This window comes from Trematomus bernacchii, unplaced genomic scaffold (assembly GCF_902827165.1).
Source record: "Trematomus bernacchii unplaced genomic scaffold, fTreBer1.1, whole genome shotgun sequence".
NCBI lineage: Eukaryota > Metazoa > Chordata > Actinopteri > Perciformes > Nototheniidae > Trematomus > Trematomus bernacchii.
This window is the reverse complement of record NW_022987803.1, coordinates 11,340,009-11,357,528: the sequence shown is the minus strand read 5'-3', so window position 1 is coordinate 11,357,528 and position 17,520 is coordinate 11,340,009. Positions and strand designations below refer to the sequence as shown.

Below are 17,520 nucleotides of genomic sequence, written 5' to 3'. Positions count from 1 at the left end.
CCAAACGGGTTGTTATATACTTTACACTGATTGATTTCCACATTCATATTGAGGACTTATTTCATGTCAGGGATGAGGAAATGCACTGAAGAACTCTCGACGTTGTATTTTCTGGAAAATTGTGATTTCCCCTTGGTTTATTCTGCAATGTTGTTCCTCCTTGCCTCTCTGTTGATGTAGTAGGCTCATTTCAACACTGGAGGGTGCTACAGGCTAAACTTTGCTTTTCAGTCTAAGGTCTAAGTCTAAACACGTTGACAGTGTGTAAAGAGGGCCACAGCCCTTCTTCAGCAGTTTAAACTGGTTGGAGGTTGTTGTAGAGTAGGCTACTGTAGGATATGTGAAGGTGAAAAGTGAAGGTGTTGACGCCAGATTAACTCTTCAATGGGTTACAAGGCTACTGATTTCTGTCTGTCCGTGGTACCAGTTAAAACTAAACCTCTTTTGCTTGGCCCTCCAGCGGGTAACAGCTGATGAACGTTATTAAGTATTGATTTCACTTGTGAAACCGGAAGCTTTCGTGGAAAGGGCCTTACATAAGACTGGACTTTGTTATTATCTTCGAAATCAGTCCTAGCTTGTGAACCAGATGTGTTTTGTTTTGGTTACAAGTCAAGAAACCCGTTTTTTTTTTTACGTAGCTTTACAAAAACATTCCCTCTTACTTGAAAGGACAGCTTTTGTCTCTTATTTTACTTTAGAAACTAACATGGAATGACAACGTACTTCATTAATAGACTAAGGCCCTATAATCTTATATAACAATAACTTGTTCGGGTTTTATTGCAAAAAAATAGCCAAAAGTCTACTGCGTGGCTGTAACCTCCATCTGTTCGTGGAGTTGTTTGCGAGAGGACGTTGCAGCACAACAGACCCGCCAGGGATCCAGAACAGGGCGGTATGAGCCAGCTCCGTCAAGGGGCCACCGGAAGCCTGAACGCACCACGCCATGTGGAGATGATACATACAAAATAAAAGTTATAAATACCAGCGTGTCTCTTTCTAGGAAAATACATGACTAAGGTTATTGTTTGACAGGTTTTAATGTTGTTACGGACTTATTTTCCAATGGCCCTATATGCTTGAATCTCAACTCCATGCTATGTTCCCTTTAAATATGTATATAGAGATGGGAAATAGAGGAACCATTGAGAACAAGCAGATCCAATTTCTTTGAAGCATACGCTGCAATTGTTTGTATTGAAAACATATTGGATTCCCCCTAGTGTTTTATCATTAATACATTAAGTAAGTTGTGTAATATTTTAACATCGAGGAATTCAATGTTTTATTTTGAAAGTACTCGCCGGATGATCCGTTTGTCATTTTGGCGAACTTGGTGCTTGATATACTGTTTGCAACACTGCAGATAACCATTGTGTAAGCTGCTCCGTCGGCGCCAGGTTTCTGTCGTCAGACTCTTGGTGGTATTTAATCTATATTGCTGAAGACATTACGTTTCGCTCTCACTTCTTTTTGTACTCGAATTTTTTTAATCGTTATGGTCCAGCTTTGACGTTAAATCGCTAGCTCTTACACAGCTGGCCAGGTATGCTTTCACGTAGACTTCTTGGAGGATAGGCGATCCTGCTTCAACGGGGATCCCCCATCTTAAGCAGCCCGAAGATACATTTTTCTGCCAAAATCAAGAAGGTAACCTTATCTGTCATCATCCGTATGTTAGCTAATATTCTTTCAACTGACTGGTAACTAACATTTTAGCTAACGTTAGCTACTTTACTTGAGTCAGCTACCAGTAAGAGGAAGATACTACTCAAGTGAATTTTTAAAAACAGCTTATCTTAACAGCCAGAAGTCACATTTGGTAGAGTGAAACTCAGCAACGCCTAAAGTGTGTTATTGACCTATTAAAATAAGAAGGTTTTTAAAGTTTGTTCTTTTTTGCAGCTTGTTTCTGCCCCCAGTATTCTCTGTGCCTGTGTCAGCTATGGAGACCACTGAGGTAACTGTGGCTGTCAGAGGAGAAACATCCCCAGGTAAGTCTGTTCAACTACACTGCAGACAACTAAATATAAAGACACTTGTAACATTATCTTAGAGCTTCATGTAGAACATGCTATGTGATCACATGATGATCTATTTTTGAAGTGTAGCTATGCCAACATATTGAACTTTGTTTCCCTAAATCTTATTGTTATGTGTTTGTATAAGAGTGATTCTACAATTTAGGGTACATTCCATGTCCATTGATGTCCATTGATGATAATTATAATTATTCTAACTATTTTCTTCAAAAATATCATATTTTGCCTATTATTGGAAAGCATGTTATAATATCACACAAACATTATGTGCATCCTATGCTTTATTTAGCTTGAAATGTGTCATGATGTTCTTAAATTGTCAGTTTTTGCTATGTCCGTTTTTCAGTTGAGGGTGTCTTGGATTCAAAATAATGAATAAAAACCATTAAAGTAAATTTAAAAAATGATTCATTTATTTCAAAAGTCTAAATACTAAAGAATAATAACATATTTTTAATTGATTTCCCCCTTTAAATAATTTAAATATCTTAATATATGAATGTCCGCAAAAGTTCTGTCAACTATGTTACTAACAGAACTTCCCCCTTTAACTCAAAAATTGTTTGTCCCAATACCATGTCACCAGCATCACATGATGCCATGTTCCTCTTTGGCAGACATTTTGAACACACTGTGGTGATTGTCCTCTAAATTTTTACAATATTTTATGTATAATAGCACATGGTCAATTAATATACTCATTGACAATCAACAATGTTACGTACATTGTTATGGTTTACAATTGTTTAATGATTTTAATTCAATTATATGTTCAAATGTGATGTTAACCTGTTCAAGAAAATGACATGTGGTCATCCAGGCAAGGCCTACCATTGAAATGATGGGTCAAAATAGGGAAATTGTCAACTAGGTTACCTGTCAACTGAGTTACCCAGTACTGTAATAACTGTAGTAACTTAGTTGACAGGTAACCTAGTTGACAATTTGTATGACATGTAGACGTCATTACACATCATTATCAATGGAATTTTGCACTTCTGCCTTGAAATGAACATAGTGCTGATGGTTAATAATGTGTCCAGTCAACTATGTTATTTGCGTCAAATGTTTGACTTTCATTGTCAACTATGTTGCACCTCATTTTTTCAAATTTAAAATATCTAAAATAGTGCTTCTGATATCCTTTATAGTATAATGTATATCTACACAGGTTGGAGTTTTACATGACATCTCTTAAAACTATCAAAATGACCTGTATGGTAGTTTTATAATACAAAATATCCCTAAACTTAATGACAGTGCTGAACATATCACATGAAAAAACAAAACTTTAATACAATTATTTTTTAAACTTTAAAAAATCTTTGGATATATGGTAGAATAGACTCAAGAGCCTTTCAAATTTGATTTTACTTGAAGTGCAGGACTTAATCAAATGATTGTAATGACATCAAGTTTGTCCGTAACATAGTTGACAAACTGAGTAGTGAAAACATCCTTTCCCTTAAAATAAAAAAATAAATAAAAATGTTTAAGCTTTGCAACTAGTGGATATGTTACACTGAGGAATATACTAACTTGAACCACTGATTGTTCTATTGAGAAAGAACACTTTCTTTGTACTGTTTTGTTGATTATTATAGAATCAGTTTGTTTTCAATTAAGTACAATTCCTGGAAGTTAATGTTCAGTATTTACCAAGTTTGTAGAATGTGTAGAATGTAACATGTGAGATGATTGTGACCCATGTCAGCATTTAATTATGATTGCTTCTATTATTGTACAATAAAGAATGTTATCACATCAGGTAAAAAACACAATTTTGTCCATTTCTAGGGGAGGTGATTGCAGTTGTTGGTAGCTGTGAATCCCTGGGAGGCTGGAGCCATGAAAAAGCAGTGATCTTACATCCTCATGGGAATGATGGGTAGGTTAAATTCCAAGTTTAATAAAAAAACGTCCTTTAAATTATGACAGTTTGTGATTCTCTACTACAAAAGGGTGTTTTTTTTTTTCTTTACTATTCTGTCCATTTAAAATACATTTTGTTCCCCTGACAGAAATACTTGGACCACAACAATCACTGTGCCTAAAGGAGTTGTCGCCAAGTACCGCTATCTCAAAGGTTTCTTCCTTGAGTCAAAGGTGAGCGCAGTCTCCTGTCTGTATAGAGTTATAGCTCTAAGAATAGGTGATTGATATGCTTGTTGATTTTCAAAGATTATCCTTTGAAAGCAGTATTGGCTAAAGATGAATATTGTGGAATTCAATGCCAACGCTAATTCATATTAATTTATGCATGATTTGTGATGATTTCAGGATTTATGTCAATTCATTCGTTTTCTTGCCGCAGCTCATCAGCAGGAAGGGGGACAACAGGTTCTATTAGTTTATTCAATACCCTTTAAAATAGTTTTTGGGAAAAATAATATGTTTTATTCCTTAAAGGTCCCATGTCATGGCCATTTCTACTGGACATAATTCCATTGAGGTATACTGAAATAGATTTATATTGTGCAATTTTCCCAAATCACATTTGGTTTCTCATACAGCATCTCTGTATAGTATGTGTATTCACTCTCTGTCCTAAACGGCTTGTTGGAGCTCCTGCCCCCCCTCCTTATGAGCCCAGTGGCCGTCTGCGAGACACAGCGAAACCCAGCCCGAAACCAGCCCAAACACACACACACACCCACAGCCTGGCTGGGAGTTTGTGTGTGTGCTCACACACAAACTCACAGCCTCGCCGCGTCCCGCCGTCTCAGGGAGAAGAAATCGGCGGAGCTGCAGCTGAGAAAATATTGAGTGTGTGTGAGGGACGTAACGTAACGGCTCCACGGATTGGTCCATTTTGGTATGGGCACGTCACTGTACCCAGGAAGAAAAAGAGAAATCTCCAACGAGGCGTTTTGGGGCAGCATAGACAGGTATTTTCTGTGTTAGAGTTTTACTCGCTACAGGGTGTACTTTGAGGGTTTGTGACTCTGCAGACCGTTTACATGCAGAAAAACCTTCATAACACACAAGGGGACGGGTAATAACCGGAAAAGCATGACATGGGACCTTTAAGACCAGTTTTGTAGAATAGGCAGGCTCTGTATACACTACAGTAGAAACAAGAGGGACCATATTTCCCCGGGAAGGAAAGAGACAGAAAATGTGTCAGACCTTAACAATATATATATATATATATATATATATATATATATATATATATATATATATATATAATTCAGCTATTACCTCAAATTATTATAAGGGGATTATTATTTGTTATGTAATGGGTGGGGCTCACATTGTGTGAGACTCAAAGCCTGCTTTGCTTGACTTCCTCAAGTATTTGTTTGTGGGATGCCTCTCTGTAAACTGATAGGCTTAAAGTTTCTGCCAGCTAAAACGATGAACGGTTAATTAAATTAACATTGGCCAGTTACTCATGCAGTTTAAATATTGCATATGAAACTGCAGTTAGTCTCATCAGCAATGCATTTAGTGTACACTTGATCAGTGTTGGGCTATTGTTTCTTCCATGTGATATTGTCTTTCTTTAATGATTTTATAAAATAAAAAAATGAGATGCTAACCTTTTGCTGCTGAAATTGATTATGACTTTGTTACAGATAGAGAGCAGCCTAACTGAAGACCCCTTTTTTTTTTTTTTTTCACTAACAAATTCACTTTTCAGATTCAACAGATGGTGGCTGACTGCCTCAGCGGGAGATTGGTGACTATACCAGCTCTAACTCCTTTCTGACACCCTAGTCCAACAAGCTGCTGCGCTGACACCAGACTGAAAGCTAGATCAATGTATCTGATTTGAAAATCCTAACACTGTACCAAACATTGAAATTGCAGAGTGCAGGTGGTCCCTATCAAGTGATAGTCAATATGTGGGAGACCCATCAACACCCGCGCACGATGAGCCCCACAGGTATAGAACAACGGTGCACGGTGTGGTTGGGTTGGGTGAAGTGTGCCATGCCCCCTACACACCTCCCATTCCCTGTCCTAGCACTATATGATACAGTTGCCCATCAATACTTACATAGGGTCAGCTGTTTAACCACTGAAGAAACAAGGTTCGTATTTGAGGGAAAGTCTAATCTGACCTTTAATTTATTGTTTTGGGCAATGTGTATCTCAAAATTAACAAACTACCACCTGATTGCAGTGTTTATGTTTTGGCAAAAAGAGCGGGACAACACTTGCTGGAATAATCTAGAGAGCCATAGAGTAAACTCTGCAATGCAGCATATGTAATGAACTGATATTGTACACCTCTCTAGTTAAATCAACATTGTGTTGGACTAACACTGGCAAAGTTCATTTTGTTCAAATGAGCTGGTTGGCTAGAATAATTGCCTGCACCAAGCCCGTCACCCATCATTTTCTTTCTTTCATCTAGCCACTAAAGCACTTATTCCCCTAGAAAAATATTTTTTTTACAAACTTTAATTTTTGATATTTAACCCAGACATGTTTTGTTTGAGATCTGACTTTTTTAATAAACATCCTGCTAAACCAGCCTTACTGACAGGCTCATGCTCAGAGTCTAAGTTAAAATATATTTTGGAATCAAATACATTTTATTGCTTAGTTGAAACTTAAGGTTGAGACTAATCAAATTCAGAGCAATGAAGGCTGTTGTTTTGAGAGATCAAACAGAATTGCCTCTTTGTACACAGGAAATGCTCTGGTTTGATCTGACCTCAACCTTTGTGTACCACTGAGATTCTTTTATCCAGTTTATAATGAGCTTTCCATTTATTGCAGGATCCCACCAGAATATTGACGATGGACAGTTTGGAATTCACAGTAAGTTTGATTTAAAATAACTAAAACTACTCGCTACAAACATAAGAACTATCAATAGTTCAGCATGTAAAATCCTATGGAGACAAAAGTACAATTGAACTAAGTTGCTAACCAATGTGCTTAAAGGATCACTAAACCCGCTAATTGACCATTTGAATATTTATCACTTATCCAGTGTTTCCTTGAATTCTTAGAGAAAACATGGTTTTTCATGCATGCCTCAAAGGTGAACAAAGAATCAAATGTGTTTTTCTTCAATAATTCAAGGTTGCACTGAGTGATAATTTGATATATAATTATCGTTTAGTGAGTAAAGTATCCCTTTAATCCCACAGCAGAGGTTTCAAAGTCTTTATTTTCTTAGAGAGCTGCCGCCAGTTCTTTGGTCCGCAGTCGAAGTAAATTTATGTTGTGTCTTTCTTTTTATAGACGGGGTGAATTGTGTGGACTCTGGCTGGCTCACGTGCCAGACTGAGATTCGTCTGCGCCTGCACTATTCTAAGACTTCTCCAGTATCAATTACTAAGAAGAAATTCAAGAAGTCACGCTTCAGGTACATGTGACACTGAGGTCGAATGTAATACTCCGCAGAGAAAGTTTTCCTTGAAAGTGAAATGAGAGGGAGCAGAAGGTCATTACAGAGCTACTATTATCCAACCTTTTACTAAAGTGCAACAGAAACTCTGCATATGAGGGAGGCTGAGAGTACAACCTCACTTGTTAACACCTTATTTTTTCATGTTTTGATGCATTCATTTCTTTAAGTATATGCTTCTTTCATCATCCCCATATCTGTGTATTTACCTTGTTGTTTATTTTCCCTACCAATACAGAATCAAGCTGACGTTAGAGGGGTTTGAGGAGGAGGATGAAGATGAAGATGAGGAGGAAGAAGGCCAGCTTAGTCCTGCCTCTTTGCTCAGGGAGACCACCACTCTGGAGATCAGCATGATCAGTGCCAACGGCTATAAGTCCCGCCACTCGCAGCCTGAATGTGGCAATGCACTGGAGCCCTCCCAGTGGACCGAGTACAACATCCACACAATGGACCCCTACAACCTGGAGCTCACCTTTGAGTTCTTTGAGGTAAAACTGCTCATGATAAACTAGTAAAATAGGTATTCCTGACCTAACATATCAAGTATCATAGGATAGGGTTGGGAACCGAAACTCGGTTCCAGATGAGAACCGATAAAAAAATGCTGGGTACCCATACAAAATACACAATTTCGGTTCTGCTTAACGGTTCCTAAATGCGGTAGCCCCTGTATTCCACCGGGTCCGTCTGCGCCGCGATGACCCGGTGGAATACAGGGGCGGACTGGCCATCTGTGTGTTCTGGAGAATCACAGAACGGCCGGTCGTCAGCGGGGCGTAGACGGCCGGCTCGGTACGCTGACGGCCGGCACCGCCCTTCTTTTTTTTAAACTGCATCATGTAAGTTGTGCTGACAGGCGACAGAGGTCCACAGTTTCCCCGCAGCGAGGCTCCCCCCGCCCTCCCGTAGACAGTTCACGAGCTCAGTCATTTCATAACACCAAAGATGGATCGCGGTAAACGCTCTAAAGTGAGACTCCACTACACTAAAAAAGAAAAAGACAAGGCACAGTGTAATGCCGGCATAGCTCAGTTAAATAAAGCACAGCTATTGTGTAATACATTTGTATTGCATGTCTTTTTTTTATTTGTAAAAATGTCAGTTAAAGCTTAAAAGAATAAAGATATTTTTGTTATCTAAACGTTTGACCTTTCTTTTACCATTTTGGAATCGAAACGGGGAATCGATAAAAACCGGAATCGATACATTTCAGACAATACCCATCCCTATAGAAGGATTTATCTGTTTTCATTTGATTATTATTGTAGTAATATGAGATTTTGTTTACAGGAGGATATGGGTGAGCATGTAGTCCAGGGTGATGCACATCCAGGATTTGTGGGCACAGCTTGCCTCCTCTCCTCCTCTTTCGCGGAGAGCGGTAAGGACTTTGGAGTAGCCACACTTCCCATAATGGGCCGAAATTCCAGACAGACCATCGGAAAAGTCAGAGGTAAGATATCTGGCTGCTTAAGGTAGTGAGCAACTGCTTAATCTCTTTTGAAAGTATTTATATGCTTTACTTCCTCCGAGTGACTTTCATTGTTTACACAGTGCACGTGGAAAAGCTTGTTGACCTATTTGATACTCTGTTTTTAGTGGATTACCTGGTGATGCGGCCTATCCAGGGTTTGCATTGTGACATGAGCTCCTCCTTCACCAAGTACTGGAAGAAAAGAAGTACTCTGGATGTGGGTCACAGAGGAGCTGGCAGCACACACGCAGCCAAGTGAGTCACCAGAACACTTTGACCTGGACGGGATACAGTGCCTTCTCTGGAACAAAGAAAAAAAAGTCAATCGAACAGTGTGTGTCAATAGTACATTTGCAAACCCTGCCTCTGTCAACAAATTGTGTTCTAATGTGTTTTTCAGGCACCACAGAGTTAGGGAGAACACCATAGCCTCATTCAAAAGCGCTGCCCAGCATGTGAGTTACGCAGATGATTAAAGCAGAAGTACATTTTAACCTTAACGTCATAGCTTGTTCCTGGATTATATGTCAATAATGTACTTGCAGGGCGCTGCCTACGTAGAGTTTGATGTTCACCTCTCCAAAGATTCTGTTCCCATCGTATACCACGATCTGACATGCTGCATTTCCACCAAGAAGGTAAAATAAAAGCCTGTCATATTCCCATACACAAATGTATGTCATTACTTAAAATAATTGAGGTCATTCTATCTCTCCTCGACAGAAAAATGACAAGACTTCTCTGGAGCTTATTGAGGTGCCAGTCAAAGACTTGACCTATGATCAGCTGCAGCTTCTGAAGGTAAACATCTTGAATAATGGCCAGAACTATGCAACTAAGACCCAAGTTAAGATGGACGTGGACAATGTTGATATACATTACACCAATGCTTTTCCTGATGTATGAAGCAACTATTCAGAAATTGCTATGAGAGTTAAGAATGTTCGCACTCTATTATACCAATGAATTGTGAAGCAGTAGGCCATGAGAACTGAAAATAATGTGCTGAAAATGTAATGTTTTGTTGGCTATAGATTTGATGATGTTTTTGTTTTGTTAAACAGCTGGCCCATGCCGCCGCAATAAAAGAAAACAATGACAAAGGTATGCACCCACTATTTGAATCCTCTCACCAGCTTCTGCCAGGAAAACAATGTGGAACAGACAACATGTTGAAACGCATTTCATTTCTGTGTTGTAATACAGTAATAAATTCAGCTTTGATCCAATGTTGCTCTGCGCATTCACACTCATCTCTTTGATTAGTCTCTTCAGATTTGCCGGACGATGAAGAAGAGGTTGATGAACATCAGCCATTCCCTTCACTCACACAGGTACATAACTTAATGATTCCTGAATATTAAAAAGCTGGGTATTTATCAATAACAACCTACTACTTCTACTTGTTGCCTATGTTTTTGTCATGTCAAAGTCTTAGTCAAATCAATAGCATCCTTCATATTTACATTTTTTAACAGATCTTCCAAGCTATTCCTGAGCATGTGGGCTTCAACATTGAGCTTAAATGGATTTCCCAGATGAAGGTGAGTAAGTCAATAGGTTCAATGGAGCGTAATTCAAATAATATTTTGATTGTAGATTTAAATGTGGGATAATAACACATCCTTATTATAAACTCATTTGATTTGATCAGGACGGGTCATGGGATGGCAACCTATCCTCCTACTTCAACATGAATACCTACCTGGATATCATCCTGTCCTGTGTCCTGCAAAGAGGCGGGAAAAGACGTATTGTCTTCTCCTGCTTTGACCCAGATATCTGCACCATGTAAGCACGGTTAGCAACTGAGGATACAGTATGCCCAGATTTAATCAGGCTGTACTTTTTAAAACGATTTTTACTCTCTACAGTTCATTCGTCAAGCAAAATATAATTCATCTTGTCATTGGTTTTCCCTCAGGGTGCGTCAAAAACAGAACAAGTACCCCATCCTCTTCCTCACTCAGGGAATTTCCAAGAAGTATCCTGAACTGATGGACATCCGCTGCCAGACCACTCAGATCGCCATAAGTTTCGCCCAGAGTGAGAATATTATGGTGAGCAGTGAAATGCAGAAAGTCATTTATTTATCATAAAGTATCCACTAAATGTTCTAGAATTCAAAGAAAAACAGTTAATGAAGTTAGTTTCACACTAACTGTTTTATATTTTGAAAGCACTACTCCTGATGTAATTCGCCAGTGTGACGATCAAAAACACCATCAGCTGTGGTACTTTGTAAGCAACATACTGTTAAAATGTATTCAATTTAATCTAGAAATAGCAGAATTTGTACAAATATATGTGTTTTGTCTGTTGTGAACCCTCCCTTAACAAACATTGGTGCAATGCCTTTGACCCAAGGACTTACAGAAATACTCTCACGTCAGTCACGGCACATAAAAAACAATTCCGCCAGCATTGCAGTGTCAGCTGTTTTTAAGAAATCCTAAGTGGTTCTAGGAAGTGCAAAAATTCCCTCCAGACAGTTTACTCAGCATTATCTAAGGTCACTTTGTAGGTGACCGCTCATATAAGGCTGAATTAGCTTACTTGCTATGTAAAACATACATTCTTAAACCAGCATAAAAGCGAGTAGGGAAGAAGTTCATTTTAAGATTAAGTTTATATAATTTAACAAACCCACCTTTTTTCTTAGTGGATTTCCTTACTTGCTCTTTCTAGGGAATCAGTGCCCACACTGAGGAGCTGTTGAAGAACCTTTCCTACATTGGGGATGCCCAGTCTAAAGGCCTGGTGGTGTTCAGCTGGGGGGAGGACAACAACGAGCACGAGACCAGGAGGACGCTGAGGGAGCAGGGAATCGATGGCCTCATCTACGATAGGTAAAACATGTTTATGTGTGGCAAGGCAATTTTATTTATATAGCACATTTCAGCACGCGACAATTCAAAGTGCTTTACAAAATAAAAACAAAAGACATTTAAGAATAAATACAGCATAAACGCATTATTAAATGGCATTTAAAAACAGGCATAAAAAAGCAAAGATAATGAAATAAATAAATAAATCAACACAGTAATGGCAGTTGAAATTATTCTCCAACAGGTTTTGTTTGCACAACAATGTCCATTCAAATTAATAATACAAGATGGAACACGTTGCTGCCATTCCTGTTGTGATAACATGATCATGTTTCAAGCTGTTATGCAAAACCAAAGAAGGCCAACTGAGTAGTACACAATGTCCTGTTGTGTACGGTCAGCCATGTACTCTTTAAGCAGGTCATTTAGTGTTCTAAATACTGCATTGACAATACGACTCCTGGTATGTCACTGAACTATTACAAGGCCTTTCTTATCAGCACAGTTCAGTACAGTATTCAGGGTTATATCATCAGGCACTGGCAGACACATTAATCACTTGGCATCTGCTGTAGCTTTTGATGAAAGTGGTTTGGTTAATCATTGAGCATTTTGTTGATGAATGTGAAACTGGTACACAAGACGTGCCAATGTTGTTGCATAAAGATCAGGTTGCTAGCGTGGTGAAAGAGTGTCCTGTGTGGCCAGTTTGTCCAGCCGTATCAGTTCTCTGATACTCTATACAGATACATTTGCTTTATATATGTTGAACGCTTGTACAAATAGGCTTTGAACCCTACAACACCAAACAGTCCTTACATAGATGTAACTTATTTTATCGTCTAAAGTCAAACCATTTGACTCGATCTCCAGGTTGTTGTTATAACTGTGCCTCTTTCTTACAGAATTTGTGAATGCTTGGTGCCATATTTTGACTCAAGTTCTCCAGATTCCAGTAATGTCTCTCTGGTTCCTGGCTGTGTTTTGTTTATTTGCTCACTCTATACTCCCCCTGGCTGTTTTTCGGCTGTCCTCCCACTGTTACTCAGCTTGATACATAGCAGGAACAAAACCTGTTCCTTGACAATGATGCAAGACAGTTGACTTCTAACGTCAACACCCTATTAGTACAATACTTTGTTTCAGAGTCAATGATTATTTTATCTTTTTGGATTGTACTAAACAGGGTTGTTTGATGGGTCAACTGTCATGTTTATCATTTTCTATCCTGTATTGTTTTGTATTTGCCAAGAAAGGCCTTGTTATTTTGAGCTTGGCATGATACTCAGCAATATATTTTTGAAGCAAGATGGGCACACAGAATGAATGGCTTGTTTAATGCATGAGGTAGTGTTATCATGTCGTCTTCTGTATGAACCAAACTAAGATTGATATTTATTAGTTTCAATCTCATTAGTTAAAGCTGGTGTATGATAGTCACACAGCACCAAAGCACCTTGCAGTAACCATGCATCACACTAGCTTGTAAATCTTATGAAAGTCAATAGTATAAGTTGATAGTATAAAATAACGTTGATCCAAGAAAGACCTGCATTTAAACCCCACAGCTATCCACCTCCCGTCAACTTTGTCAGATGTCGTGGAATATTTTTTACAGTTGCAATTTTTTAATTATTTGCATCTATAATGTTTGAAGACGTGCTTGTGCTGCAGTTTGGGTTGTTAAAAGGGATGATTGCACTGGATAAAAACAACAAAAACTCGATATATTTGTCCAATCGATTAACATGAGTATGTTCACGTAAAGAGTTGTGGTTGATAATTGTCCCCTGAGTCCACACTCCGAGACATATTGTACTCTCATTCTGAGCTACAGTTCCACTTCTGTTGTTAATATTGACTGGCTCTTATCCAATGTCATGTAGCTCATGAATGACCCTTGTCCTACATATAAGAGTAAGCTGCATAGCTGTGCTAAACGTACTGTGCCCAAGGACAAAAAGGTTTTAGCTTACTAGAACAATAAATGGCCTTGTCCATAAAGGGTTGGAACAATGCCTTTGTTCTCCATACTACTTGTCAGGATGGTGGCCACACATGTGATTTGACCTGTAAGTAATAAACTGCTGCCATCCAGTGCAATTATCCACCTTGCCAAAATAAATGCAGCAGAAAGCATGGTTTTAATGATCAATGGTGCATGAAAGATTTGAGCATTCTGTACATTTTTGCATCTTGTCTGTATCTGAATAATAGTTTAGTTATTGCATAGATTTTGTTCCACTGGACTAGAATGGTTGGGCGATATTTTGATATTATTTAGCAATTTTTATTGTATTGAGATAGCATGTAATAGTATTATTATACTAAGTGTTACTGTTTTACAAAATGTTGTTCTCTTAATGGTTTATTCCAGGCAAATTGTTAGAAAATGTAACCATAAGGTTTAGTTATACTAGTGTGAAGAGTTTTGCCTAATGTAATGCATGACTTTGAAGCACAGTTAAACTTCATAATCTTAAAAGTATTTTTTTACATGTGCCATATTATGATGTGTAGTATAAACATTAGATTAAAATAAATCTTAATAATTGTAATAAAGATATACATATTCCAACCCTAGCACCAAGCCATACCATTCTATTAGCCAAATTATTTTTGGATCGGGGAACTCTGACTCTGAATGGTGTTTAGAAACTTGTGATGCAGCAGATCTAACCAACGATGTCCTCTTTTTCCCTTAGCATCTGTGAGGAGAAGGGGGAGCAACCTAACCTCTTTCAGGTAGAGGAGCAACACACTCTGCAGGAGGTGATAACAGAGGAGACACGCAACAGCTCCTCCTGTTCCTGCTACTCCATCCCCTGCTCCATGGCTCCCTGCGTTTCCTCCAAGGTCTGTTCTGGCAGCGGAGAGTCTGATTCCGGCCTCAGCTCCTCTTAACTTAGGTCTTAGTGGAGCAATTTGGGAATGGATCAGCCAACGAAACAACAGATTCTGTCTTTTGTCTTGCATGTCCACAAATTGTAATTTATGCTTTCTATTGAAATAGGTGGATGTTTTGCCAAAACATTAAGACAGCCATGTTTTTAGTTTTTTCAGGCCGAGGTCTTCATAATAGTGGAACAATGGGAAATCTTACATGACAGTGAATATTTTTTATTTGGCTAATATGTTGCATCACTTCGAGTGCTCAAATTCTGGTACTTTTGATATTTTCTTTACAGCTCTAACAGAGCTGTAAATTCAAGTCCTAAACTTTATAAAGATGAAGCCTAATGCTGTTTTCTGTTTCTGCTGTGCATGTAGCCATTACTTTAAAAGTGTTATTTTTATTGTATCGCTTAGCAATGAGTATTAGCTACTGATTGCTATTTCAGGTTCACCACAAAAATCATTTGGGAGTTATAGGTTGTCACTAATGGACACGTAGATTATCTACTGCAAGTATAAGAGAACTGATTAATTTATTTCCTTTTCAGTGGACTGTCGAAAGCACTTACTCCTCCTTTCCACACGAAATGCTTATGTCTGTAAAGAACTCATAGCTATTATTGTAAACAGCATTATGGATGCACTATATCCTTAATTCTTTCTACATACTTGATTAGTGGAAAAACAGATGAATGTTTTATTTGACAGTGCACACACACAGCCTTAAGGAAAGGAGGGGGAGGTCAGGCCTGTTTCTGTTTTTTTTGTTTTAAACCGCCAATACCTCACTCCTCATCGATTAGATTAGATTAGATTAGAATAGACTTGAGTTGAGATGTACGTACAGAATTAAGAAATACTCCCTTTATGTTCTTCTTATAAATTGTACTTAACTTCACCTCACCCATGCTTTTTATTGCACGGAAGATATACCTTTTTGGTGCTAACTACGCTTGAAGTGTTTCATCATTTGCATATTGATATGGTGTATTAATATAACGCAATGATAATGCAGCATTTTGATCACAGCAAAACAAATCCATTTACTGGCTGTATATCGTCTTGCTGTCAGTATATGGGCACAATCTCTTTACTACATACAGTAATGATTGAGTTGTGCATGGTCTGTATGAATCAATGAGTCTAGTGTGTAAAAACTGTCATTTCAGGGCAGAAGGGTGTAAAAGGTATTTTAAATAAAATTAAAACCTATATTTGTTTATTCTGTCTGAGACTTTTTTCTTTCACATCCAGTAAGTTGAGCTGGGCAATTTGTTGTGTACATTTTGTTTTTGCAGAGGTTGTAGTATTTGTGGACTGCATTTTCTCCTTTATTCAAAAGAGTCACACAAATATCAATGTATCTCCTTTATCAGGACACTCTTAGATACAAGAGTTTCAAGGTTCAAGTTTCCACTAGTGCTGACAGAATAGCAATATCTGAAATATTCACAACAAGCTTCAAAGAATAGGTTAACACTGTTTCTGTCTGTCTAAAAATACCAGTCACTTGTCCGTGTAAACATTAAAGTGGACCTATTATGCTATATTGGAAAAATATATTGTAGGGCCATACCTATGCAAAACATGTCTGAAGTTTTTTTTGCTTAAAATACCAAACAGATCACCCTTTGTAGCCATGCCTCATACTGCTCCTCTTTTGCAGCCCTGTTACATGGGGAAAGAGACGTCTGTAAATCGGTGGATCATTTTTTTTTAACTAAATAAAGTATGAACTATTTTATAGCCCTTATTAGAATCATTCGGTCCTTAAGGTTGTAGAATGCACTAAAAGCCGAATCTAGATTTATGTTCTCTCCATTCATTCTAGTGAGCCGAGAGCATGGATGTATAATAAGAACTGGATACAGCGTCGGAGGCGCATGAGGACAAAATGTCCTAACTTTTGAGAGAGCAAAACGTCACAGATTACCCATCATGCCTAGCTGTCAGAGCAGAAGAACCCGTGGGTGTTTCTCAATCTCGAGTACACATGTCTTTTCCGAGCGTCTTGCTTCAGAAGCGAGGCAAGAATACTTCCTGGTAGTGATGTGTCGGTCGTTCACTTAAAAGAGCCGGCTCTTTTAAGTGAACGACGGGAGCCGGCTCGCGCCCGCGAACGAGCCGTTTTTTGTTTTTTTTTGTTAAGTAATACAAGACAGAATGATATGATGATCTCCGCGCTACAGCTGCTCCGTGCATGCATTCAGTGACATGTAATATCCAAGGATTAGAGACTGTTGGATGCTGCTGTTTTGAGCATTGCAATACATTTATTTTTATTATGTTTTTTTATGATTAGAGACGGTTGGATGCTGCTGTTTTGAGCATTGCAATATATTTATTTTTATTATGTTTTTTTATGATTAGAGACGGTTGGATGCTGCTGTTTTGAGCATTGCAATATATTTATTTTCACTATGTTATTTATTTATTGATGTCAGCTGTTGCTGTTACTTTCTATAGTTAAAGGTGGGGTAGGTAAGTTTGAGAAACCGGCTTGAGATACACTTTTTGTTATATTCCATGGAATGCTCTTAACATCCCGATATCAATGAATATCTTAAGTGCTTTGACAAAAAATCCATAAAAAAATGTCATCTGTGGAAGCCGTAGTACTGTAAAAAGCACGACCAATCATTTTAGCCGGCTTCTGTTTGCAGCGGGGTAAAAAGGCTTTAAAAAAGCTCCCGTGTATGAATCTCACCATAGACATTAATGTCTAAAAAGCGATTTTTAATTCATGTCTATGGTGCTATTTTATGCAACATTGCATGCTGGCTAAATATACTGTCTGTGCCTGCTGTCCATTCAAACGAAGTAAACTGGATATAAACTCCCCAAACAGGCGAAAACCCACCAGTTTCACCCACTGTCTCTGCCACCTCCCTCCATGCCTGGCTC

The 17,520-nt window shown here is 38.4% G+C and overlaps 1 protein-coding gene across 3 annotated transcripts; it reads left to right on the top strand.

Moving 5' to 3' along the window:
• Window positions 1-1,371: 1,371 nt before the first annotated feature.
• On the top strand, window positions 1,372-15,838 carry gpcpd1 (glycerophosphocholine phosphodiesterase 1). Of its 3 annotated transcripts, none has more exons than XR_004557568.1 (20): window positions 1,372-1,653; window positions 1,909-1,997; window positions 3,843-3,933; window positions 4,067-4,151; window positions 5,862-5,937; window positions 6,780-6,821; window positions 7,251-7,374; window positions 7,655-7,907; window positions 8,710-8,872; window positions 9,019-9,148; window positions 9,294-9,348; window positions 9,439-9,531; window positions 9,617-9,694; window positions 9,958-9,997; window positions 10,160-10,227; window positions 10,372-10,437; window positions 10,548-10,684; window positions 10,818-10,953; window positions 11,556-11,742; window positions 14,427-15,838. XR_004557568.1 is itself a non-coding variant. In XM_034150394.1 (20 exons), the coding sequence occupies exons 2-20, from the start codon at window positions 1,949-1,951 to the stop codon at window positions 14,623-14,625; spliced, it is 2,046 nt and encodes a 681-aa protein (XP_034006285.1). In that variant the 5' UTR covers window positions 1,373-1,653; window positions 1,909-1,948; the 3' UTR covers window positions 14,626-15,838. The 3 variants fall into 3 exon arrangements, 2 of the variants coding, with proteins under 2 accessions (XP_034006285.1, XP_034006286.1); XM_034150394.1 differs by having other exon boundaries at window positions 1,373-1,653; window positions 11,582-11,742; XM_034150395.1 differs by lacking the exons at window positions 1,372-1,653; window positions 1,909-1,997 and having other exon boundaries at window positions 5,692-5,937; window positions 11,582-11,742.
• The last annotated feature ends 1,682 nt before the right edge of the window (window positions 15,839-17,520 follow it).

Excerpts from the sequence above, each read along its gene's own strand:
- gpcpd1 (XM_034150394.1), top strand. The coding sequence starts at position 1,949 with ATGGAGACCACTGAGGTAACTGTGGCTGTCAGAGGAGAAACATCCCCA. Across the intron at positions 7,375-7,654 it reads TTCAAGAAGTCACGCTTCAG|AATCAAGCTGACGTTAGAGG; the intron begins GTACATGTGACA and ends CTACCAATACAG. Across the intron at positions 9,532-9,616 it reads GCTGCATTTCCACCAAGAAG|AAAAATGACAAGACTTCTCT; the intron begins GTAAAATAAAAG and ends TCTCCTCGACAG.